Source organism: Asterias rubens, chromosome 10 (genome assembly GCF_902459465.1).
Source record: "Asterias rubens chromosome 10, eAstRub1.3, whole genome shotgun sequence".
NCBI classification, from domain to species: domain Eukaryota; kingdom Metazoa; phylum Echinodermata; class Asteroidea; order Forcipulatida; family Asteriidae; genus Asterias; species Asterias rubens.
The window spans coordinates 542,358-568,592 of record NC_047071.1 but is presented as its reverse complement, the minus strand read 5'-3'; the positions used below and the strand labels follow the sequence as shown (position 1 = coordinate 568,592).

At 37.9% G+C, this 26,235-nt stretch overlaps 1 protein-coding gene and 1 long non-coding RNA gene across 3 annotated transcripts in view; one reads left to right on the top strand and one right to left on the bottom strand.

Annotated features, from left to right (window-relative positions):
* The first annotated feature begins 6,635 nt into the window (after nucleotides 1-6,635).
* On the top strand, nucleotides 6,636-9,395 carry LOC117295381. The gene is made up of 2 exons (XR_004519683.1): nucleotides 6,636-6,844; nucleotides 8,102-9,395. It is a non-coding gene; the product is annotated as an uncharacterized LOC117295381 (long non-coding RNA).
* LOC117295380 (kinase suppressor of Ras 1-like) overlaps nucleotides 9,025-26,235 on the bottom strand; it is a 40,587-nt gene continuing 23,376 nt past the window's right edge. For both annotated transcript variants that reach the window (XM_033777999.1, XM_033777998.1), the window contains exons 3-12: nucleotides 25,337-25,413; nucleotides 24,166-24,900; nucleotides 19,612-19,681; nucleotides 17,031-17,138; nucleotides 16,346-16,507; nucleotides 15,842-16,063; nucleotides 14,963-15,097; nucleotides 14,226-14,361; nucleotides 13,622-13,702; nucleotides 9,025-12,457 (exon numbers count right to left, since the gene is read on the bottom strand). In XM_033777999.1, the coding sequence (XP_033633890.1) occupies nucleotides 12,386-12,457; nucleotides 13,622-13,702; nucleotides 14,226-14,361; nucleotides 14,963-15,097; nucleotides 15,842-16,063; nucleotides 16,346-16,507; nucleotides 17,031-17,138; nucleotides 19,612-19,681; nucleotides 24,166-24,900; nucleotides 25,337-25,413 (1,798 nt within the window). In that variant the 3' untranslated portion in view covers nucleotides 9,025-12,385. The remainder of the gene's footprint in view (nucleotides 12,458-13,621; nucleotides 13,703-14,225; nucleotides 14,362-14,962; nucleotides 15,098-15,841; nucleotides 16,064-16,345; nucleotides 16,508-17,030; nucleotides 17,139-19,611; nucleotides 19,682-24,165; nucleotides 24,901-25,336; nucleotides 25,414-26,235) is intronic.

The window sequence follows — 26,235 nt, the reverse complement described above, 5'->3', positions numbered from 1 at the left end:
ATGCAAGGCTAACCCCTTGTGATTTTATCAAATTTCAGCCCATTTTCGACATAAATGCAAGGCTAACCCCTTGTGATTTTATCAAATTTCGGCCCATTTTCGACATAAATGCAAAACTTAACCCTTGTGATTTTATCAAATTTCAGCCCATTTTTGACATAAATGCAAGGCTTACCACTTGTAATTTTTTCGAATTTGAGCGCATTTTCGACATAAATGCAAGGCTAACCCCTTGTGATTTTATGAAATTTCAGCCCATTTTTGACATAAATGCAAGACTTACCCCTTGTGATTTTATCGAATTTCGGCCCATTTTTGACACAAATGCAAGACTTACCCCTTGTAATTTTATCGAATTTCAGCCCATTTTTGACATAAATGCATGGCTAACCCCTTGTGATTTTATCAAATTTCAACCCATATTTGACATAAATGCAAGGCTAACCACTTGTGATTTTATCGAATTTGAGCCCATTTTCAACACAAATGCAAGACTTACCCCTTGTAATTTTATCGAATTTCAGCCCATTTTTGACATAAATGCAAGGCTAAACCCTTGTGATTTTATCAAATTTCAGCCCATTTTTGACATAAATGCAAGGCTAACCCCTTGTGATTTTATCAAATTTCAGCCCATTTTTGACATAAAGCCAAGGCTAACCCATTGTGATTTTATCAAATTTGAGCCCATTTTCGACGAAAATGCAAGACTTACCCCTTGTGATTTTATCAAATTTCAGCCCATTTTTGACATAAATGCAAGGCTTACCACTTGTAATTTTTTCGAATTTGAGCGCATTTTCGACATAAATGCAAGGCTAACCCCTTGTGATTTTATCAAATTTCAGCCCATTTTTGACATAAATGCAAGACTTAACCCTTGTGATTTTATCAAATTTCAGCCCATTTTTGACATAAATGCAAGGCTTACCACTTGTAATTTTTTCGAATTTGAGCGCATTTTCAACATAAATGCAAGGCTAACCCCTTGTGATTTTATGAAATTTCAGCCCATTTTTGACATAAATGCAAGACTTACCCCTTGTGATTTTATCGAATTTCGGCCCATTTTTGACACAAATGCAAGACTTACCCCTCGTAATTTTATCGAATTTCAGCCCATTTTTGACATAAATGCATGGCTAACCCCTTGTGATTTTATCAAATTTCAACCCATTTTTGACATAAATGCAAGGCTAACCACTTGTGATTTTATCAAATTTGAGCCATTTTCAACACAAATGCAAGACTTACCCCTTGTAATTTTATCGAATTTCAGCCCATTTTTGACATAAATGCAAGGCTAAACCCTTGTGATTTTATCAAATTTCAGCCCATTTTTGACATAAATGCAAGGCTAACCCCTTGTGATTTTATCAAATTTCAGCCCATTTTTGACATAAAGCCAAGGCTAACCCATTGTGATTTTATCAACTTTGAGCCCATTTTCGACGAAAATGCAAGACTTACCCCTTGTGATTTTATCAAATTTCAGCCCATTTTTGACATAAATGCAAGGCTTACCACTTGTAATTTTTTCGAATTTGAGCGCATTTTCGACATAAATGCAAGGCTAACCCCTTGTAATTTTATCAAATTTCAGCCCATTTTTGACATAAATGCAAGACTTACCCCTTGTGATTTTATCGAATTTTGGCCCATTTTCAACACAAATGCAAGACTTACCCCTTGTAATTTTATCGAATTTCAGCCCATTTTTGACACAAATGCAAGGCTAACCCCTTGTAATTTTATCGAATTTCAGCCCATTTTTGACATAAATGCATGGCTAACCCCTTGTGATTTTATCAAATTTCAACCCATTTTTGACATAAATGCAAGGCTAACCACTTGTGATTTTATCAAATTTGAGCCCATTTTCAACACAAATGCAAGACTTACCCCTTGTAATTTTATCGAATTTCAGCCCATTTTTGACATAAATGCAAGGCTAAACCCTTGTGATTTTATCAAATTTCAGCCCATTTTTGACATAAATGCAAGGCTAACCCCTTGTGATTTTATCAAATTTCAGCCCATTTTTGACATAAAGCCAAGGCTAACCCATTGTGATTTTATCAAATTTGAGCCCATTTTCGACGAAAATGCAAGACTTACCCCTTGTGATTTTATCAAATTTCAGCCCATTTTTGACATAAATGCAAGGCTTACCACTTGTAATTTTTTCGAATTTGAGCGCATTTTCGACATAAATGCAAGGCTAACCCCTTGTGATTTTATCAAATTTCAGCCCATTTTTGACATAAATGCAAGACTTAACCCTTGTGATTTTATCAAATTTCAGCCCATTTTTGACATAAATGCAAGGCTTACCACTTGTAATTTTTTTCGAATTTGAGCGCATTTTCAACATAAATGCAAGGCTAACCCCTTGTGATTTTATGAAATTTCAGCCCATTTTTGACATAAATGCAAGACTTACCCCTTGTGATTTTATCGAATTTCGGCCCATTTTTGACACAAATGCAAGACTTACCCCTCGTAATTTTATCGAATTTCAGCCCATTTTTGACATAAATGCATGGCTAACCCCTTGTGATTTTATCAAATTTCAACCCATTTTTGACATAAATGCAAGGCTAACCACTTGTGATTTTATCAAATTTGAGCCATTTTCAACACAAATGCAAGACTTACCCCTTGTAATTTTATCGAATTTCAGCCCATTTTTGACATAAATGCAAGGCTAAACCCTTGTGATTTTATCAAATTTCAGCCCATTTTTGACATAAATGCAAGGCTAACCCCTTGTGATTTTATCAAATTTCAGCCCATTTTTGACATAAAGCCAAGGCTAACCCATTGTGATTTTATCAACTTTGAGCCCATTTTCGACGAAAATGCAAGACTTACCCCTTGTGATTTTATCAAATTTCAGCCCATTTTTGACATAAATGCAAGGCTTACCACTTGTAATTTTTTCGAATTTGAGCGCATTTTCGACATAAATGCAAGGCTAACCCCTTGTAATTTTATCAAATTTCAGCCCATTTTTGACATAAATGCAAGACTTACCCCTTGTGATTTTATCGAATTTTGGCCCATTTTCAACACAAATGCAAGACTTACCCCTTGTAATTTTATCGAATTTCAGCCCATTTTTGACACAAATGCAAGGCTAACCCCTTGTGATTTTATCAAATTTCAGCCCATTTTTGACATAAATGCAAGACTTACCCCTTGTAATTTTATCGAATTTCAGCCCATTTTTGACATAAATGCAAGACTTACCCCTTGTGATTTTATCAAATTTCAGCCCATTTTTGACATAAATGCAAGGCTAACCCCTTGTGATTTTATCAAATTTCAGCCCATTTTTGACATAAATGCAAGGCTAACCCCTTGTGATTTTATCAAATTTCAGCCCATTTTCGACATAAATGCAAGGCTAACCCCTTGTGATTTTATCAAATTTCAGCCCATTTTTGACATAAATGCAAGGCTAACCCCTTGTGATTTTATCAAATTTCAGCCCATTTTCGACATAAATGCAAGGCTAACCCCTTGTGATTTTATCGAATTTCGGCCCATTTTCAACACAAATGCAAGACTTACCCCTTGTAATTTTATCGAATTTCAGCCCATTTTTGACATAAATGCAAGGCTAACCCCTTGTGATTTTATCAAATTTCAGCCCATTTTTGACATAAATGCAAGGCTAACCCCTTGTGATTTTATCGAATTTCAGCCCATTTTTGACATAAATGCAAGACTTACCCCTTGTAATTTTATCGAATTTCAGCCCATTTTTTACATATATGCAAAGCTAACCCCTTGTGATTTTATCAAATTTCAGCCCATTTTTGACATAAATGCAAGGCTAACCCCTTGTGATTTTATCAAATTTCAGCCCATTTTTGCGGAAAATGCAAGGCTAACCCATTGTGATTTTATCAAATTTCAGCCCATTTTCGACATAAATGCAAGACTAACCCCTTGTAATTTTATCGAATTTCAGCCCATTTTTTACATATATGCAAGGCTAACCCCTTGTGATTTTATCAAATTTCAGCCCATTTTTGACATAAATGCACGACTTACCCCTTGTGATTTTATCAAATTTCAGCCCATTTTCGACAAAAATGCAAGACTTACCCCTTGTGATTTTATCAAATTTCAGCCAATTTTTGACATAAATGCAAGGCTTACCACTTGTAATTTTTTCGAATTTGAGCGCATTTTCGACATAAATGCAAGGCTAACCCCTTGTGATTTTATCAAATTTCAGCCCATTTTTGACATAAATGCAAGACTTACCCCTTGTAATTTTATCGAATTTCAGCCCATTTTTGACATAAATGCAAGGCTAAACCCTTGTGATTTTATCAAATTTCAGCCCATTTTTGACATAAATGCAAGGCTTACCCCTTGTGATTTTATCAAATTTCAGCCCATTTTTGACATAAATGCAAGACTTACCCCTTGTGATTTTATCAAATTTCAGCCCATTTTTGACATAAATGCAAGACTTACCCCTTGTGATTTTATCAAATTTCAGCCCATTTTTGACATAAATGCAAGACTTACCCCTTGTGATTTTATCAAATTTCAGCCCATTTTTGACATAAATGCAAGACTTACCCCTTGTGATTTTATCAAATTTCAGCCCATTTTCGACATAAATGCAAGGCTAACAACCCCTTGTGATTTTATCAAATTTCAGCCCATTTTTGACATAAATGCAAGGCTAACCCCTTGTGATTTTATCAAATTTCAGCCCATTTTTGACATAAATGCAAGGCTAACCCCTTGTGATTTTATCAAATTTCAGCCCATTTTTGACATAAATGCAAGGCTAACCCCTTGTGATTTTATCAAATTTCAGCCCATTTTCGACATAAATGCAAGGCTAACCCCTTGTGATTTTATCAAATTTCAGCCCATTTTTGACATAAATGCAAGACTTACCCCTTGTGATTTTATCGAATTTCGGCCCATTTTCAACACAAATGCAAGACTTACCCCTTGTAATTTTATCGAATTTCAGCCCATTTTCGACATAAATGCAAGGCTAACCCCTTGTGATTTTATCAAATTTCAGCCCATTTTCGACATAAATGCAAGGCTTACCCCTTGTGATTTTATCAAATTTCGGGCCATTTTCGACATAAATGCAAGGCTTACTTACTACCCCTTGTGATTTTATCAAATACCTTTTTTGTATTTAAAATATGCAATTCTCACCCCGATATTACCCCTTTTTGACAAAAGTGCAAATATTATCACCCCATGGGAATTTATCAAAAAGTGCAATGCATTTGTGAACAAAAACAAATACATGTACAAGAATAACCTCTTTAGAATTTATTCAATTTTAGCCCATTTTCGACAAAGCATGCAAGACTTTCAACCAATTGGGGAAAATTTGAAATGCTTTCCACTTTTGATTTTATCAAACATCACCTAATTATCCAATTACATGTACCTCTCATATCATGGGTCACGTTTAATAATAAGGCATCAGCAAAGTTTTATATCTTAACATCGCAACTTACAGATATTTGATTTAAAGAAATGCTGGACTTACCCCTTCGTGAAATTTCAGTCTTTGGATTTTTTCTTTTATTCTAAATATTTCCAAACCCAACAGTTTTATCATAGGTCAAGTTAAAACTGCATCAATTTATATCCTATCATCGCAACTAAAAAATTAAACATTTTTTAAAAAATGCTCACTTCTTCGTAAAGTAAATTATTCCGTAAATTTCGCCATTATTTTACGGAGTGTCCGTATATGCAAATATTAATTGTGTTAATTAGCGTAATTACAATCGACCACGTTTGCCCAAACACCTACACATAATAAAGTACATGTAAGTACATGGGTTTATCAGCCACTACCGGGTACACATGTACGAACCCACATTAAGGGACTCCACAATTTACGGAATGAAAAACTTCTCCCGGTAATTTTCCTGGCAACAAAACAATAACATTCCGTATGCCTGCAGCAAAGCTACCGGAAAAAAGTTGTTCATTCTGTAAAATATGCCTGGTTATTAATAGTTTCTTTGATCGTTAGTTCAAAATCTGGACGAAAACAGGGGCGTTTCGATCAGAAAAGAACGGTATAGGCTACGCCTAAAGACTTGAGACTTGACTGAAGTTTAAAATAATTTAATCTAAACCCGGTTGCTTAAGATAGAGGGCGCTACACGGCGACAACGCCCCAGAGAGCCGTCCCGTGCGTACAAAATGACAGATTTCGATATCAATGATCATCAAGCTGGCACTATACCTTGTCTTTCTTCAACAATTCACACACAATTATCATTAGAAGCGAGTTTTGAAGGAGATATTAGCAATACGAGAGGTAGAAAGAGGAATGCCGATGCTGCGAGCAAGTGAGTGCACTAGTATATACTAGGCCTACAGCTCCATTCTGGAAGGATTGAAAGAATGCTAAAAAAGAACAGACTCCGTGCAAGTGTCTTGTCTATGTAATGGTTGAGTTCAGTACAAATAATGATCAAAATTGCCCCATGATGTGCAACTTTACTTGTTCCTCTACAGGCCTATACTAGCTTAGCCTTTAGTCAAGGCGTGCGGCACCCCCAGATGTCAAGCACGACCTCAGATATCACGGAAAAAAAAAAAAAAAAAAAAACCCTCAGATATCACGGAAAAAAAAAGAAAAAAAAAACACCTTGATTAAAGGCTAGTACCGGCTGTACTGGTTGTACATCCCTTTAACTCGGGGTTGGGGAGATTTTGTCCCCCATACGTCGAACTGTGTACAAGCTACTTCTTTTCTCCTTCAGCCCCGTTAACTTCCAATAAGGGGACAGAATCTGCGGCGGACATATAGTAGCGTTGACCGTGGGTTGCGTTGTACACAGTTGAATGACACAATTGAAGGTACAATTGACTGCCTTTTCTGTCCGTTTCTTTGAAGGTTTATTCACACACAACAAGTCATAAAATTACACGCAACAGAACCCTAAGCCAGAGAGCACCCTCTCCGGCGAGCAGACACGATCGGCTTGTCTGGGCCACCAGTTATGCTCCGAAGGGGAGTCGTGCTGGCGCCCCCTACCGGTCGATCGGCACCCCTCCTAGGACCCTGCTTGTCCCAGAAGCAGGCAGTGAGCGGCATCGCTCGCCAGCGAAGCAATCCCTTCACAATGGCAATAAAGAAAACAATTATTATGGGGAAACTGTCCTGTGATGTGTTCCAGTCCGTCTGCACTTCCTGCTCCATCCCGCTGTCCTCAGAGAAGTGGTCACCCAGTTCCAGTGCAGGTGTTGTCGGGGGCCCTCCATGACGACCATTGCCCCCCACCTGCGGGCGGTTATGTGACGATTGTCTTTGTCCGTGTAGTGGGTGTGGAGGCGGGGATCGTTCAGTGCTGTCAAGATCCACTTCCCTGGATGGCCCGACTTGCATTGGGTTGGATGGAGCGATTGGAGGATGCTCCGAGTGGTCACAAACCTCCCCCCGCTGTCGGCTCCTCGTTAACTTCTGATGGTCCGGCTGCCATTTGTGTTGATGAAGCGGTTGGAGGAAGCTCCGAGCGGTCACAAACCTCCTCCCGCTCCATTGGCTCCTCGTTCATCTCTGCGTCGCTGGTGTGCAGCTCCAACCTGCTCCCCATGGCAACTCTCCCCACCAGTCCCGGGCGAAGTGGGCAGTGGCGCAGGTGCAAGCGACGAATATCTGGCCGGTAGAAACTCTGGTTGCAACCGTAGAGACACGGGTAGAGTTTCTCTGGGTGGAGCAGCGGACATGCTGTGCGCTGGTGTCCGCTCAGGTTTCTGGCCTTAGAGAATTCTTTCTTGCAATAACAACAGTCTATGTGAGCCTGGCTGTGTCCAAAGACTGTCTATTATCTCGGATAACAACATCTCTACATTGTCCTGCTCTGGGATTTCATCAAATGATATCAAATTGTCTTGAGTTGTCAAAGAATGGAAATTGGGGGAATAAGTCTGGCGTCCTCCCTGGCAACTGCTGTCCTCGCCGTGTGGTGAGTCGGACTCCATACTTGCTCGGTCTCGTGTATTTATCAACTCAGAAAAACTTGAAATTCTACCTTTACTCCTTGTCCAAACTGTGCCGCCGCTGTAGCGTTGACCGTAGGTTGCGTTGTACACAGTTGAATGACACAATTGAAGGTACAATTGACTGCCTTTTCTGCCCGTTTCTTTGGAGGTTTATTCACACACAACAAGTCATAAAATTACACGAAACAGAACCGTAAGCCAGAGAGCGCCCTCTCCGGCGAGCAGACACGATCGGCATGTCTGGGCCACCAGTGATGTTCCGACCGAAGGGGTGTCGTCCCGGCGCCCCCTACTGGTCGAACAGCACCGCCGCTATAATATTTCACTTTTACCACTGTACACAGCGCCCTGTACCCGCTTTCGGCTGTACAGCAATGAAATAGTGGACCCTAATACTATTATTCCTTCTTTCGTAAGGAAGCTAAGCAAAGTTGTTCTTTGATTATAGGACCAATGTAAACCAGCTTCTGAGCTTATTTGTGTACCCGGTATAAATACTATTCAATAAATAAAAATTACTAAGAACAGAGAGAAACATAAGAAACAAGGCAACGGGAGATTTTTTTCTGAAAATGAATGCATGTATTTTCTAAAATGAAACAATTCTCTCGCACACTCAATATACTTTACACATAAATGAAAATAATAATACAGGAAGGGCCTACGGCGTTACAAACTGAACTGGACACTTAAAGTGCTTAACAACTTTAAACCCGAAAGAGAGTTTTAACGAAGATTTTCAGAATGGTGTAATTTGAAGGAGTTAAGACTTCAATATGTTTGTGATACATTAGAAGGCGCCACTAGACAATTAAAAACAAGTACAATTCTTGTTTTTTATGTCTGAAAATGGCCAACGAAACTTTTTAAACACTCTTGGGAATTGTTAAGTGGGTGAGAAAAAGACATGCCTCCGGCGTTTGGAAGGAAATAAACTGTTGAGTGGTTGTTTGTGTTTGTGTTGGCAAAACAACAAAAACGAGATCAAAATACTTGGGATGTGTTCCCAGTGTCACAAAATTTAATCAAAGTACAATTTAAATTAACGTTGCTATTTTACCTTCAAAATACTTATTACTGTCACATTTAAATGTTTCATAATTCTCCACCGAGTGTTTGTTTCATTTCACCGTAACAATTGTTCCTTTTGTTGTTATTGTTTATTTTTGAGACAATTTAATTTCACTTGAAATTAATTCACACAGTGCTCACATGGCTTTGAAAAGGGTTCTTTTAAATGCCGAAAAACCAGTTACGCAAAACAGCTGTCCATTATATTAATCCAACAAAACACTTTTAAATCAAAAATATAAACCAACATAGTACACGCTTCACTGTCTAGACTACAAGTACCACAGATTAATTAACAATATTACTTAAACTAGCTCCATACAGTAATATATACCTATAACATCAAAATACTTTGTTAACTTTACATAAAGTTATTAAATCAAGGTTTAATATCTATACATATAATATTTACAACAAACAAAAGAATGAGCTAGATTTTTGTTTAGATTGCACACAATGGCATTTCCACATGCCGTTGCAATCTACTGTGTAGACATAATTGAAATAAAATAAACAAACAAACTAGGGCTGGGCGACTAGTGTCGCGACTAATAAAAGTGCGAATAACCAAGTAGTAATTTTGACATGTCGCCCAAGCCTATCATGTACAAACAATTCAACGTTTCAAACAACGTTTACACACATCACAGCTTTATCATAGAAGTTTCTAGTTAAGAAACTGGTTTATTTTCGTTTCATTTTAAACAATAACAGTTTATATTAAAGCATCAATAATGTCAACGTTCCCGACCCCAACAAATGAAAAATTTCGTTGAACTACTTTTACGATCCAGTTAAAATAGTTTTGTCTTCATATTAACATTTTAGTATATGTTCCTTTTCTTCAAGTTTGGAATGTTAATTAAACATTGCTTTAGAAAACCGTGGAATGATTATATCATATTTCAATAGTTCGGGGAAAAGAAAAAAAAATGATGGCAGGAAAGGCTATGATGTAGACAACATAATAAACGAAGGATGTCTCATTCGCGTACATAACCTTCGATTACTTATTGTTTTACAATTCCGAACAATCGAAATCACAGACAACTCCGTATCAATGACGTCATCTAGCACGTCAACTTCGTCCCCAAATCTTAAGACCAATCAATCCCGATTGTAGTTTTTCGTAACACGGAAAATGACCACATGTATCGATAACAACAAAAGTGCGTCACTAAAACGGAATCATAATCAAAGACCAATGTATTAACAATTAATCGATAGTACAATGAACTAACGCTTGTTTCAACGTCACATGGTAACTCAACTACATCATATCGTTGCACACGTAGAGGCATTTCCACATTTAAAAAACTGTGCATACATTCGTTATTGCCACAACCGCGCTACTTTCTTTTCTTCTTTAGATGAACCGTATCCTTCGTTGTGTTGTAATCGCTTAGGACAACATTGATTTTGCTTAGCAGAGATATGTTCGTAAGCAACATTCTACAAGGAATCAGTTTACAATAGCTTTCACGATCCACTTTCATTATTTAGTGCCCAACACATTTCTGCTACGAAAAAGTGAGTAGGATACTATAGTCACAAGTAATACACATGACATGGGTTTCTTGGCTGGTAAGCTAAATCTGGTAAGCATAATTTAATTTGTGCTTAGCTCATTTGTGTGCTGTGTGACATTTGGCCCGAGCCTCAACTTAAAAAAGCTGCTCAGCAGAAATTGCTTATTTATAGTTTAGTTTTTAAATATCAATAAACTACACGCAACTCTGGCCTCCGAAATGTACTGCTCCTTACTCAAGTTAGTGATTATATTAACTGGAGTTACGAGAGAAAGAGCAAAAGTACGAATCGACGTCATAAAAAGAGAAATTGCAGCAATCCCAAAAATACATAAGTCACTTCTTCAGCTCTGTCTTACAGCGAGAAAACTGTCTCTGAATTTCAGAAATTAAGTATTAAAGGCAGGGTATACTTTTGGTAATTGTCAAAGACCAGTTTCCTCACTTGGTGTGCTTCCACGCAAAGTTTGGGCTCAATTGGTCATCGAAAAAAAAAACATCCTTGGTACCCAAAGTTGTGTGCTTCATGCCTAAAGCCTTTTAGATGCAGCTTTTGAGGTAGACACTAACCCCTATAAAACTACTTTTCTTTAAAAAGGTGTCGTTTCTATAACAATGTTTTATAATATCAACAGCCACCAGTGCTCTTTATCAATCAAGTTTTATGGTCATTATTTTGGAGTAATTACTAAAAGTATACCCTTCCTTTAAGGTTAAAATTCTAGGTAAAGGCGAGGAATACAGTATGCAGAAAGTAACGCAAAAGGTTCAGCTGCGGTTATGATACATAGGTTCAAATCAAGTTACTTCGTTGTATACAGTCATTTATTAATTAATGCACAATTTTAGTGGCAGTGGCTTAGCTTAACATAAGTCATACAGATTTAATATCGACATGTGTTTTTTAATGATTTATAAATCAATAAATCATTCAATCTTACAATAACACCAAAACCTTGATGCCTCAAGAAAAAAAAACATAATCGGCAAAACTAAAAAAACTTCATAGTTTAAATTAGTACAGAGCATCGATCATATTAATGATCAACAACAAAATTGCTAAACCCTTAGCGACGAAAATTGCAAAGAAATGCATTCGTTATCCACTATAAAAACCAATCTGTATTTCATAACTTACATTGACCATAATAATGGGACACACTATTTAACATTAAAGGTGAGCCAGCACCAATATATGTAATTGCATTGGTTGTCATAATCCTCTATTGAAATGACGCCCAGTTTCAGTTTGGCTCCTTCGTGAGCGTCGATTGCCAGCGTTGTAACGCTATTATGTAAGTGTCTTGGAGTCCGACAGAGACGCTGGAAACTAAACTATGGTCAACACACTTTGCCTCAAATAGTTGGGATTATCGCTCGATTTGCTGTATCCTAGTTCATACCACTGGAGGTCGCAATTGAAGAAAAAACTCTCCTTCGAGTTCTGAGAGTTGACTAGCTCCTTGACATTGTCCAATTCAGTTTGGGCCTCACGGGGAGCTGATGACGTCATAGAAACTGTGACGTTCAGGCCCAAGCATAATATGCACATAGGCCTAGAGTAAACATGCTCAGACGAGTGGATCCAACAATGCCAAACTCATCTCGTTCCCATGATTCAAGTTCGGGCTCAACATTTCGTGGTCATTGTTCAGGAGATTGGTTCCTCACGATCCAGTCGAGAAAACAAGGTTGAATGACCGACAGGATCAAAAACGCCCTCTCTCGTCCATGCCCAACCTACGGCCGTGATTCGAAAACTACCAAGGTCTTCCTAGTCTATTCAGGCAATCCGGTTCTGACAGGCTGTGCTTCATGTTCACCAAGGCCACCTATAATACAACACCGTGGGAAAACAAAAAAATATCAGCATGACAGTTTAATACAAGAATAGAAACGTACACCGATTGGAAAAGGTCAAACTAAACCAATCGATTTCAGAACTATGCCAAATCCATTGTTGTAAACAGTTTTGGGAGGCATGATAAATCTAACGCGTATTGACCTTTCCAGTGGTTTTTCTCTTTTGCATTAATAATCGTACTAATTGCCAATCAATCAGAAGTTCCACTGAACTGTATTGTGGTCACGAACAATATTGATGATTTCGCAACTTCAAACTTTGACTGCCAATTCAAAAGTTCAAAGTATATGGAATAACCACCATATACGATGTTTCAGTGAGACAAGGTTCCGAAGCAGTCTGTTAAACAGTTACAAGCTTAAAAGCTGAACAAGTGTTTGTAAGATACTTATTTTTGTGCTTGTACAAAAAATTGGGGCGGAATACACAAAATTTGTTATTTTCATCAACGTTCGGGCTGACAATTCGAAAACCATTTGCAAAAACCAATTTTCATTTAAGTATAAAACACTAAACCAATCTTCTATGCAGACATATTGGAGCCTAATAAAGAGTTATACGTTATGCATCATAAACTGTTCCCACGCTTGCTCATTTAAAAAATGTTCGGTTCTTTTGATAGTGTGGTGTGTGTTTGTTTAATGGTAATTAAAAGTGTGCACTTGGAATTCCATAGCAGGCCGCCTACCAGTAGGCTCTACCATCAATAAAATGTTATTAGTTCTGTCTTAATAATGCAGGCGAACTCTATGGACCTTTGTATTGCCTGAGAAAAACATTGTTTTCACTAGACTCAATGAAACCCATGCATTTGAGAAGACTTTGAAAATACAGATCCCAAGTTGTTTGCATTTGTTTTAGTTAAGAGTTAGGATAAAATTATAACAATTTTGTTCAAACATTTGCAATCAAAATCTATCCATGATGTTTGACCGACGGTATCAAATTCGTGTCTAGTCTTGAAAAATACAATTTTAGCTCTAGTGTCGAAAAACCCCCAGATGTTCCTGCCTTTATCTTTTTATTGAGTAAACCAAGTCTATACATTGTAAACTCCCATTTTACAGGGAGAATACCAAAATTTATTTTGAAGATAATACATTTGTAAAAGGAAGATTTTTACTAAACTTACATTTTGATTAAGTTCATCGACGATCTCTTGAAAGGTGGGGCGTACATTCGGGACATGTGACCAACAGTCATCGACCAAGCACTGGAAAACAATAACCATCAAGAACAATAATGTAACCTTATTCAATGAATCCATGTTTTTCTTCTTCTAGGGTTAAAACTGTTGAATTTTGTTTATTTATATATAGGATACAAGATATTGCAAAATGTAAAATTGTAAATGCTATTTTAAAATTAATTATGAAACTAAACTATGTTTTGCCAAAGTGTGTTTGATAATATGTTGTTCAAGGAAGTGGATACTTCTGGCAATTTATCAAAGACCTTTATCCTCATTTAGTGTATCAAAACATATGCATAAAATAGCAAACCTGTGAAATTTTGGCCTCCATTGGATGTCAAATTGCAAACAAATTTGGAAATAAATACCAGCCTTGTTACACAGGATTGTGTCTTCTCATATTATGCATGAGCCTGACACCATTCTTGAATTTAAATCTTTGGTTGAAAAAATACCTCTTTCTCTATAAATATAAACATCCTTATACACATATAGATGAAATCAATATGCAACGGTTGAAAAAAAAATATTTATTTGCCGTTACCTTTACTGAGGGGACACACTTGACGCCTGTTAGTGATCCACGTTTCCCAGTACACACACGGTATATGACGCTGTTGGGGCAGGCAAACATTGCAGCAAACGGCCACTGGGCAGTCAACAGCTCAAATAACACAGTCCTACGAGAACAAGAAATTGAAGTTTCAAACGTCGTCATGTTATAAATATTGGTGGTATGTTTTAATAAAATCTATGAACTCAGATTAGGTTTTGTTTGTAACAACTTCCAATTTTTACAAATTATAAACTATTTTCACTTCATTCATTCTGGTTGTGAAGCCAAGGACTCTCTGAAAAGCAAATATCATCACACCCAAGAACCTATTGGAGTGAAGACAATTAAGGAAGTTTCAGTTTACGATGTGGGAGGATAACCCAATCAGAGAAGTATTTCCTTTGAAAACCCACGCAGTCAGGTAGGGACTAAAAACCCAATCCACATAGTGGGTGGGATTTGAACCAGGCCTGGTTCGTGGAAGGCAAGGAAAGATACCACAACGCCAACCCGACCACAGAAAATAAGTTTGCAGCACATCTGCTGACGTGGTGAGTTTTTTTCTTGCCGAATATAAGTATATGAAAATCAATGCAGATTTATCCAATGTTTGGAATTGTTTTTGAGAAAATATTATGATTGAGAGAAAGAGAGAGAGTATGTAGATTCAGCCACCAGATCTATTTACCATTTAGAAGACATCTGTGTTATTCAAACCAACTCACCCAAAAGCATAAACATCTGATTCCATTGTGTGCGGCTCTTCCTCAATGATGTACGGTGGTTGGACCCGGATGGTGCGTAGGATTTCAGGAGCGATGTAGGTCAGGTGACCCTGGGGCACCGACGCGTAATCCTCTCTGATTGGATAAAAGTACATTCTTAATGAATAACTTATTTTTTTTCTTCAAGGTGTCTGCCTTGTACATTTTAAGTCATATATTTATCAACAGTTTGGTGCCTCTGTCTAAAAATCTTTAAATGATCATGCTTTTTTTCTTCTTTTAGAAACTCTGGTTTTTAGTACAACGCATAGTTTTGAGAAATGAATTAAAATCATTATGGCTAATAATAGGCCTACTCGACATAGACCTTTATTAAATTTTATAATTTGGGAGTGTTTCCTGATCGTCGTTGTAATTTTCTCTGTTTTTGGAAGTGAATATTGTGAAAATGTGTACTTCTTTAGATCTCAATGTACCAAAAGACCTGTATCATACTGCCGCCATATTGGTCATGTTTCCTATATAAAATAACAGTATTGAATACTATAGTATTCATTGTACTGAAAAAGGGAACCAGACTATTCTTTACCTTCAAGCCTCGGTTTGGTTACATTGGTTCAGATTGGGGGAAATCAAGATGGCCACACCATGATAAAGGTCTTTTAAGGGGTGTGATCAGTATGCTTATATAGATATAGGCATTGATTGTTTTTTAATTTGCATATTGCAGTTTGTGATTTCATGGTCGAGACACAAGCTGACACTTTTACATCCTTAACATTTACCATATTATATTTGTAACGATTTTGAGTTGTGTCGCCATTCAGCAGTATGCTGAGATGACATTTTTTTAAAATATAAATAATGTATAATAATTACCTGTGGCACATGCCGTCCGTAGTGTCATAACCAGTCAGGCACAATTTGACCTTGGACTCCAGGAAGATAGCTTTGGTGTTGAGATCACCCACGACGATACCCCTGGCATGGAGGTAACCCATCCCCTGAGCTATCTGGCGAGCTATGTTGATCCGAGAGTGCATGGGTGATTTACTCTGTTTGATATGGAGGTGCTGGTAGAGAGAAGGACCCTTCTGAACACTGTATATAGGAAGGAAGTCAGGTGTTATAATTACACTACAGTCCTAGTTATTGTTCTTCCACTTAAGTATAATTTACAAGACACATAGACAAAAAAGCTGTAAAAATTTAAAAAAGAAAAATTATTGACGTTTGGTATAAAACAAATTTAAAAAACACACGCAAGCTTGTATACGCCTGCAAGCTTGTATAGCCTGCAACCGTGGGCCTCCGATTGTTCCTCTTTAGTTTATACAATCTTTTTTGCAACACACACACACTTTTAAAACAAATATCCCTTACCATGTGACGATAGCCAAGTTGGGAGGGTCGAGACACGCCCCCATGAAGAGTGCAATGTTTTCATGTCTAATCATACTAAGTACGGCCACTTCATCCAGGAAGGCGTTCACGTCCTCAACGTGACACCGTGTGTGGATCAAAACCTCCCCGTGCCAGTTACCCCTGAAAGCAAAGGTGAAAATCAAATAAGTACAGCAAAAGTATCGGCTCGGTTGTTTTCATCAGATATAAATGAAGTAAAAACAAAACTAACCCGTGAAAAGCTCATCTCAAAAAGTGGTATCGTTTTTTACTTATCGCTACAAATCTGAAGCGGTTTATGACCAAGCAGGAACAACAATCCGTATTGGAAAAGGACTACACGATTTTTGGAGTAAAGGGATACCCTACTTCAAAGTTACACTCAAGAAATCTCAATCCCCAATATAATGCATCTTTTTCAAAGTAGAACACACGTGAAAAAACCCACTGTATAATCAGAAAACTTATCCCATCCATGAAAAGCAATTCAATTGGTTTTATTTCAGACTGAACTTCTCCCCAAAGAAAATCTCAAACATGGTATATCAGTGGGATTTATGGAGAAGAACCTTCTTTCAATACCTCTGGTCGAATAATTATTCCGTTAATAGATGTTTTCCATCTAAATTGATTTGAATCATGAATAAGTAAAGGTGAAATATACCTGTACGTAGACCCGTTTCTGCCAGCTCGAAGGCATGTACCATACTTCAGATTAGTGTGTGGAATCGACCATTCTTTTACTGCCTCTCTGATATCGTGATCAACGCCTCTGCAAAATTAATAATCATTCATCTTTAATAATCAATGAGTGAATTTTTTTTTTTTAATATACATATTTTTTTTGAAAGTTGAGATCTTCTACCAAAAAAGCAAGTAGGCCTAATGAATCTAAGGGGAAACTGACTGAGTAAATGTTCGCTAATTTGGGGTTGGATCAACCCAACAATTACTAGGTCCATAAATATAGCTCTTACAAAATAGTAAGCAGAGTTGTTGAAATATGTTTTTTTACAATTTTATCATTTAGTTCCGACGAACAAAAAATTCCGACAACTCTGTTTAGTATTACAATGTAAACCATATTTAGGTCAGCAAATGTTAGTTTACATAATATTGAACAAAGATAATTGTTCTGTTTCAATCTGAAAACTCGCCGAAATAACAGGTTCCCTAAATCGTCCAAAAGTGGGTTAAAGGTCACGTTTAAATCATAACCAACAGTTTGTCGTTGTCAATTTTACCGAACCATCCCATAAATAATTTGTCACAAATTGGTTGTACAGTATATGATGTGTGTATTGAAAATGGAAATTAACTCCATCTTCCGAAAACCAATGCATACACATTTAAATATTTAAAATACTAAATATTAACATTTCCTATGCATTTGTATTAGCACAGGAAGGAGCGAATATCTGTGAGTGTAATTTTGACTTTGATAAACGGTTGATTATTTATGGATTGCCTTTTCTACGAACTGTTTACTGTCAAAGTGCAGTCAAAATTCAAGTGCAGTTCGTCCATACATTTGGATAGTATTATTTGTATTGTGTTATATGGATTGCATCCACCCACCCAAGAACTTTCCAGCAAAATTAAAAATTCAATTTGGTACATGCATCTTTTACATATTTCTGTGTAAGTTTGAGTGGTTGTTTAGATGTTTAGATAGTGGCCCACGCACTGTGGATGGGTTTTATGCTTGTGTGACAGTCAACTTGGATCGCGGTAATTATACGTAGGCGTTTTGGTGTTGACTTCCTCTGGCGCGTGCGTGTACACCGTGAAATGAACAACCACGCAGTTTGGCATTGACTTTTCGCCCTCGTTATAGGATGCCATGTGAACATTGAAGTATAATTTCGAAACGATGCGTTAGCATTTCTTTTCTTTTGGTTCAACGTCCCAAATCGTCACTTCAAATTCTCATCACGAAACATGTTTACCCATTGTCCTCTCTCCCCCAAACCAAAAAAATTAAATAGCTAAATGAGGATTTCTTCAGTAATATGTACACTGTTTTATGTCAAATGCTCTTAAATTTACCACAGTGACCGTTACATTTATAAAAAAAATACATTACTGCTCACAAGATCATTTTTGCATAGTCCAATTACATAAAGCTGGTTCAATTTTCATAACTTCAGTTTCGCGGTACATCTTTAAAACTGCTGTTCCATTTTAGGAGATTAGGCAGCTCCGATTGTTACCCGGAATCCTGCCAGACGGTAATCCACCGAGTGGTATTTTTAGTTTTCTGGGGGAAAATTATAAACGTCATCGTCCCCGAGGTTGGGGTATCATTGCTACACGCTAAGTGATTGCCTTCTCTGCACGCCGACTGACGACCGTCATCAAAAGTTGTGTACGCGACCAAAACATTCATAACAAATTAAATGTCCACTGGGGATGAGGTTGAGGAGTGTGACGACATTGGAAAAACAGCTTTCCCGACGAGAAATACAAACGAATTACTTGGAAGGCTTCGTGTACAAATGCAAAATTCAATCTGTCATATTCAAAAAGGGACCTTTCCCGAAAAACCTATATATGCAAATTGTATTCAATTTCCCTTTTTTTACCGGCCCCACAGTAACCACAACCACACCATAGTGTCGACACACCCACTGCTTTAGCTATAAAACTATACCGACATATAGACGCGAGTGAACTGATATTAAAATTGTATGCATATATTAACTACGTTGAGCACCACACCTCATCACAATTAACATTACGCGGGGGGGGGGGGGGAAACGATCACTAAAAACGCAAGCGAGCTGCCTGCACTTCACGAAACGAGTTCAACTTATTTGAGTGTAAAATAATATATACTTTGCAGATTCACCATGATATCGACAACTTAAACAACGACAGTATAAAGTGCGTTAGTCAAAATAAACAACCAAAATCCCTCGACGTTTGGTCTCGACGTTTGGTCTCGACGTTTCGAACAGTACACTCTGCTCGTCTTCAGGAAGACAAGTAGAGTATACTGTTCGAAACGTCGAGAGCAAACCGGCTCTTTTCAGAGCCAACATTTTACAATCTTCTATTCATATTTATATTTATAGTTACTCTTATCCTTCACACCAAGCAAATCCACCATTTGACGCCTCTATAGTTTATGAATGGTAATCGACCATGTAATAAGAAAATGCACCAATACGTAGCTGTATATTGTGGATGCGTAACCTTGGACATTGTTAAAACCATGGACCTCTGTTACCATGGTAACTTACCCAGTATACCTAGACACAGCGAGCGAATCACACATGCGGTGGGCGTCTTCTATTGACTCCGGCTCGGCATCTATAGAAACAGAGACAAAAATTACATTAAAAAAAACACCTTTAAAAAGACCTTAAAAAGTTCTGTCAAAAATACTAAGTATTTACAACAACCGGGTGGTGAATTTTGTTCTTCCCGAACGAAATTGCAATATTTGTTTTGTCCTGCCGCTGTGATAGGCTCTTTCCGTCAGATTACGTCATCATGAAATTGGCCTGCTCTTTTACCAATGTATTGCAATACCGGTATAGTTTCAGTAGCCTCACGCGTAAATCTCATTTGAGTAGTGTTGGTTCTTAAAAGAATCGTTGGTTGAAAACTCAACGTTTCGATTAGTATGCTCTGATTATCTTCATGTGAATATTTACATTGTATTATAATAGTATACGACGCACTTAATTGGGTCAGCTGTTAAAATTCCGCTTGATTTTTTGCTAATCAGACAAACTGAGTCCAGACATACCCCCCCCCCTCCACCCCACACAACAATGCATTATGGATAAATGTTTCCATTACCAAACTTTACCATATTTGACTTTTTACAACATGACCCGACGATCGTCAAATTTTGATAGCAGAAAGGATACAGGTATTGTCTTTGCAATTAGCTTCTGGAGGAAAGCTACAACAAACTGTTGCACATTAAGTGGGAATTCATCAGTCTTGCTCTCCCTTTGTCAACAGTGTATTCATACTTTTGTCTGCCATCACATATCGTGAGAAAAGGCCACAAGTTGCGCTCAATGCTCCCCTTATTGATTGCCCGTCATCTGACGTCACGCCCGGCTATTTATAGCCACACGCCGTGCGTCGTACATCAAACGCTGACGAGCTTAGCTTGGTCTAAATATATTGACATATCTATGGCAATGCCGTCTTTTCACATGTTGGCCGAAATGTTCTAATTAGTCATAATTATCACAGTCGGGTCTAAGTTTAATCGAGGCTCTTCTCCCACACGGTTAAAGGCAGTGGACACTATTGGTAATTACTCAAAATAAATATTAGCATGAAACCTCACTTGGTAACGAGTAATGGGGAGAGGTTGATAGTATAAAACATTGTGAGAAACGGCTCCCTCTGAAGTGGAGCAGTTTTCGAGAAAGAAGTATTTTTCCACGAATTTGATTTCGAGACCTCAAGTTTAGAATTTGAGGTCTCGAAATCAAGCATCTGAAAGCACACAACTTCGTGTGACAAGGGTGTTTTTTCTTTCATAGTTATCTCGCAACTCCGACGACCAATCGAGCTCAAATTTTCACAGGTTTGTTATTTTATGCATACGTTGAGATACAGCAAGTGAGAAGACTGGTCTTTGACAATTACCAATAGTGTCGACTGGCTTTAAGTAAGGCAAAGTCGAGTAGGCATACGTGTACATGTTGTATAACATAGCTCTTTCCCGACTTTACTCGTTTAATATACTCGTTTATGCAACATATTTTCGAAGGTAACTGTGTTCATTTTTCGGCCTAATTGGTTCATTTTGCCCCCAAAATAACCCTTTGTCGTATAAAGTAGCCTTGCCTAAGTTAAATAACAGATATGTTGAAGGCTAACAAGTCAAAAGATTGTAAACATTGCATGCGTCAACAATGCGAATACTTATTTATCAACACTCCGTAGAATTATAAGAAATATCTATTATAGGCTAAACAACAATTCATTTTTTCTGTGTAACGGTTCTGAATCACTTGGAACCCCTGCATGTATAAACCACTAATTCCCCGAAGATTTGTGGATTTCATCAGCTTGATTGGAAGTCGTGAAATCTTTTGGTAACAATAATATTAATACCAGTTTGGGAAGTTTAAATTCAGGTCAGCAGTAACCCTGCCTGTCTCTGTCGACATGGCCTCAAAATCGCCAAGCGTCACCAATGACGTCACATCTCTACTTCACTGTTAGTGTGGGACCTAATCAATTTAAGTTTGTTGGGTTGCTGTAGGAATTTGTGTACGTCAACATCACATATTTACCCAAAAGATACTGGGAAAAGCTTTCCCTGGTTGGACTGGATACAAGTCACTCTTAGGTCATTAAAAACAAAAGACACAAAACAACTTTCAAACGCGAATTGAAAGTTTCTTTCCTAGAATAGTAAATACGTCCATGACCAACGTTTTGCCTCTAGTCAAAGGTCGTTTGACTGTATCCACTCACAGGTCAATAACAATTTAGTCATAGCTCACCAGGTCCGTGTTTTAATGTCACGTCAAGTTGAGTCACGTATACAGTAAAGAACCTACAGAGGATTCAATGCGTGTGTAGTCGAGTTGACTCACATACAAGCCTTGTTGTATGACTACGATTGTCAAGCTGACGTATAATGATTTCTGTGTATTGGAATTCATTCCAAAGTGTTTGTTTCAAAGTGCGTTAACATCGGATGACCAGCAATAAGTCATGTTGAATCATACTTAGTTTCATGTTTTAAAAGAGTAAAGTTCGTCTCCACCATTTAATTTACCATACGACAAGCCTTTACCATGGGAACATTTCATCAAATCGGTTAATCACGATTTTTAAGGGGGGTCAAGGATACCTTTTATCGGCTTAGACTAGAGCAGTGTTTCAGTCAGTAATGTTGTTTTCAGAAGGATTGATACAAGTGTAAACTTGGTAAAGTCAGTGAGCTTTCATACCGAAGATAATAATAGTCGGTTATTTTTTTTTTTAATCAATTACCTATTCTGTATTCTGCCTTAATAACATACTGTACTCCTCAAACGTACTCCTTCAAAACAAATTCGAATTGAACACGCCCCTTTGTTAAACAAATCACTAGTTATAGTTTCAAAATTCCGGGTGACTTGCGTATAATTATATAAAAATAACTTTCAGTCTTTCTACCACAACAACAACTTCGCATAGATTTGATTTGCTTTAAGTGATTTTTGTTCTATTTGATCTAAGAAAGCCAAAGTCACCTTTAGAACGCTGAGATTATTTGAATAGAAACCATGGGCGGATGAAAACAGGGCCCAATTTCATAGAGCTGCTAAGCACAAAAATTTGCTTAGCAAGAAATTTCTTCCTTGATTAAAACAAGATTACCGACAAAATGTCCATTCATATTGCTTGTTACTGGTATTCAGCTGTTGTTTGCTTATGCTGAAAATCACGTGGAAATTTGGTTGGTAATCCTGTTTTTGTCAAGAAAGAAATGTCATGCTAAGCAAATTGTTGTGCTTATTTAGCAGCTCTATGAAATTGGACCCAGAACGCTGCGATGAACACAATAATGCATGGTCAGGAAGCAGAATAGCTGGGTTTTGACACCCCACCGTGGCACTGACTGACCAGTCATGCATGAGTGACCATGCACCTTGGACTCAGAAGGCTTTTATCCTATCATAGAACTATAAAAAAAAACGTCCACTAATTTGCAAAGAGCTTGGTATTGACCGGGCTACGACCTCAGAGCCAAATTTCATAGAGCTGCTTGGGCAGAAAATTCTGCTTAGCAATAAAAAATAAGAGGGCACCAAGGACAATGCAGACTTTATAGAATTGCGGCTGATGAAGAACAGGGAATAATTTCATAGAGCTGCTAAAGAAGAAACTGCTTAATAACAATCCCTGATTGCGGCATTATCGTGCAGGATACCACTCACATATTGTACATGTGACATGGTATTTTGGCTGATAACCTTATTCTAATTAGCATAATGTGGTTGTGCTTAGCTTGTTTCTTGTGCTGGGGCGTCGCTATGAATTTGGGATCAGTTTCTGTTAAGCAAGGTTTTCTGTGCTTGGCCACGCTCTGTAGCAATGGGCCCATGATGAACCAGTTTTGTTCTTTGGTCACGTGGTTGCTGGGCGCCATTTTCGGTCACAAAGTTGCCACAACTCTCTCAATATAAAGGCTCTGATTATTTCTGATTATAAATACCAAAATGACTGATAAAGTTCACCGTTGCGGAAATAAACGATCCATGATACAAAAGAAACATAATACCCGTCCAAACATCCTGAAAAGTATATAACCTACAAAGGAAACCGGTGAAGCACATGGTTTAGCAGAATTGTCCATCAAAAAGACATATATGTGTCAATATTCAGATGAATTTGGCTAAGATAGTATTATTTTTTTCTTCAATCTGCAACAACGAAATCAGTATCAGTTTAGACCGGACATAGAGCAGGGCTCAATTTTGTTAAGCCTAAATAGTACAAACAATTGCTAAGCACAAAAAATAATGCTTAGCAGAAATTATAGTTTAACAGCCATACTAACATTAAGTTTGTTTAAGAGTGACTGTGCTAAAGAAATGTGCTAAGCAATATTCTCTGCTTAACAGGTTCATGAAATTGGGCACTGGTGGTGACGACCCCCACAAAACTCATAATCCGATTATGTTTGAAAACTAGTCAGTCATTTGGAGTGCTTGGGTTCAAGTCTACATCGTTCCCGTCTTTTGTCAACATCTCGTGATGTTATTTTTATTAATATAAAACTATAATATGCACGCACACAAAAACAAGTGGAGAACAAAACATACCAGGTTTGAAATTGCAGTGTCCATGTGGTGGCCATGTAGCAATGAGGGCATTACTTAGGTCAGCTTCTCTCTTACGTGTCACTGTTGCGTCCACCGTCTTGGCCCTTTCTCCCCTGCTCCATTTCCTTTGCCTTTCAGCTCGGCTCAGCTCAGTAGACGTCCTCCCATACCCAGAGCTACAGAGACAACTAGGGTCTTCATCTTGCTGCTGGAAAACCTCTGAGCTACACTCAGAGTTATATGAGTAGTATCCACACGAAACCGAAGAAACGTTGGAGGACGGACCTTCCTGCTGTGTATTACAGTGTGTCTTTGCAGTGGGTCTTTTGGGCGTTGTAATCGTCTGATTTCCATGGTAACCTTGAGTTGTTGTAAAACCCACTGCAGTTTGAGGTTGTATAGTTGAGTCTTTTGATTGGATGGAATCAGCTGAGGTGATTTGATTGTCGTGGTAGGGTTGAACAGAGTATCGTGTCCTTGCGCCTATCGTGTAGGTCGGGCTGTCCGAAGGGGAAGCTTGTAGTCTCTTGCACGCGTCGCAGTCACTCGCTCTGCGGATGTCCACAGCATCTGGTCGAAAGCAGTCGTTACATTGGAACTGCTTGACAAGAGACGAACTCTCGTCCCTTTTGGAACCCTCTGTAACCGTTTGACTCCCGTGTGACGTGCCGGCTTGGTTGGCAAGTTGGACCGCACGGTGTTTTGGCCTAGTCTGTTGCCGTGACTTGGTCGAAGCTGCAAGAAAGAATAACATTGTCACTAAACACTATCCTTCTGTGTTAAAAGCTCAAAATAAATCTTCCAAAACAGCAAATGGAACCATCCTTTGTATGTACAATGTATTCCTAACTGTTTAAATGACCACCACTACATAAGATCCGTCAGAAAAATCAAAAGAAAAAAAACATTAGAAACTCTGAAGATGAAAAACATTTACGATAAAATATTGTTGTCTCATCACAAAATAATAGTTCAAGTATAATAATATTCAGTTAAGACCAAGATACTACAGCGTTATAATCTGGATAATTTGTGGGTTTTAAACCGTTCGTAGTAGGTTAACAATCCTTGTTGTTAAGTATTTCGCATGTTCTTGTCCCTTCTTTTGCCAGCTAAGAACGCCCTCCAGAGGTAGCCCTAAAAGTAAAAGTCATCCCCTTAAAAAATGTACCTTGTAGTTTGGTTCCCGGCAGGCTGAGAACACATCGTGGTGAGGCATTCTGGGCACACTTTCGATGACATTTAAACCTGTAAGAGAAATGGTTCAGAGTTCAGAGTTCATTGTTTTTCGATGAGTCAATTCCCAACAGTCTTGCATTTTTTTGTTCTTAAAAATACTAAATGCACGGCAGGCGAGAAGAAAAAACAACACAAAGCCTTGGCAAAAGGGACTAGTTCCTGTCTTGTTTACGGTGTATTGTATAATGTCAGATTTGTTTTTAAATATTAACCTTAGAACAAAGGTTAACTTGTCTGATATTGTATTATCTATTTTTGGTGATGTTTGAAACCAGAATTAAATTAGGTGTATGCCCAAGACTGCCCGAAGGTTTCATGACAGTCCTTAAAAAGTCATTATTGTTTTCATCAGTACATGACATTTCAGACAATGTTTCTCTCTCCACAGAATTGGACGAAAATACATTTATATGATGGAAAACAAGTTATAGAACAAAGTATTCGTATCTTCTTGTCCCAGGCTAGTTGGGCTTTAAGATAAAAAATAAGTCTGTAGTGTCAGGGTATATAGTTATCCGCGGGGGCTAAAACGTGAGGGACCTACTCCGTTTAACCTATCTACATGTATTTCATACTAGGCATTTCACACCCGTCTGCGCGTACAGCCTACAGTGGACCCTATGGATGCTCCATCTAATTATTATTACATATTTTGTATTTTGAGATCGGGTATGAAAGTAGGAGAGCGATGCGCTCCCATGGCAACTAAATCCCAGTCGATAGAAGGATTTTTGTTTTGATCCCAGTGGCTATTTATCCGATTGCATATCCTGCAGAGCCTTGAAAAGGGTATGCCAATAGTTTCATCTGCCGTGCAACTGGCAGTGCTAA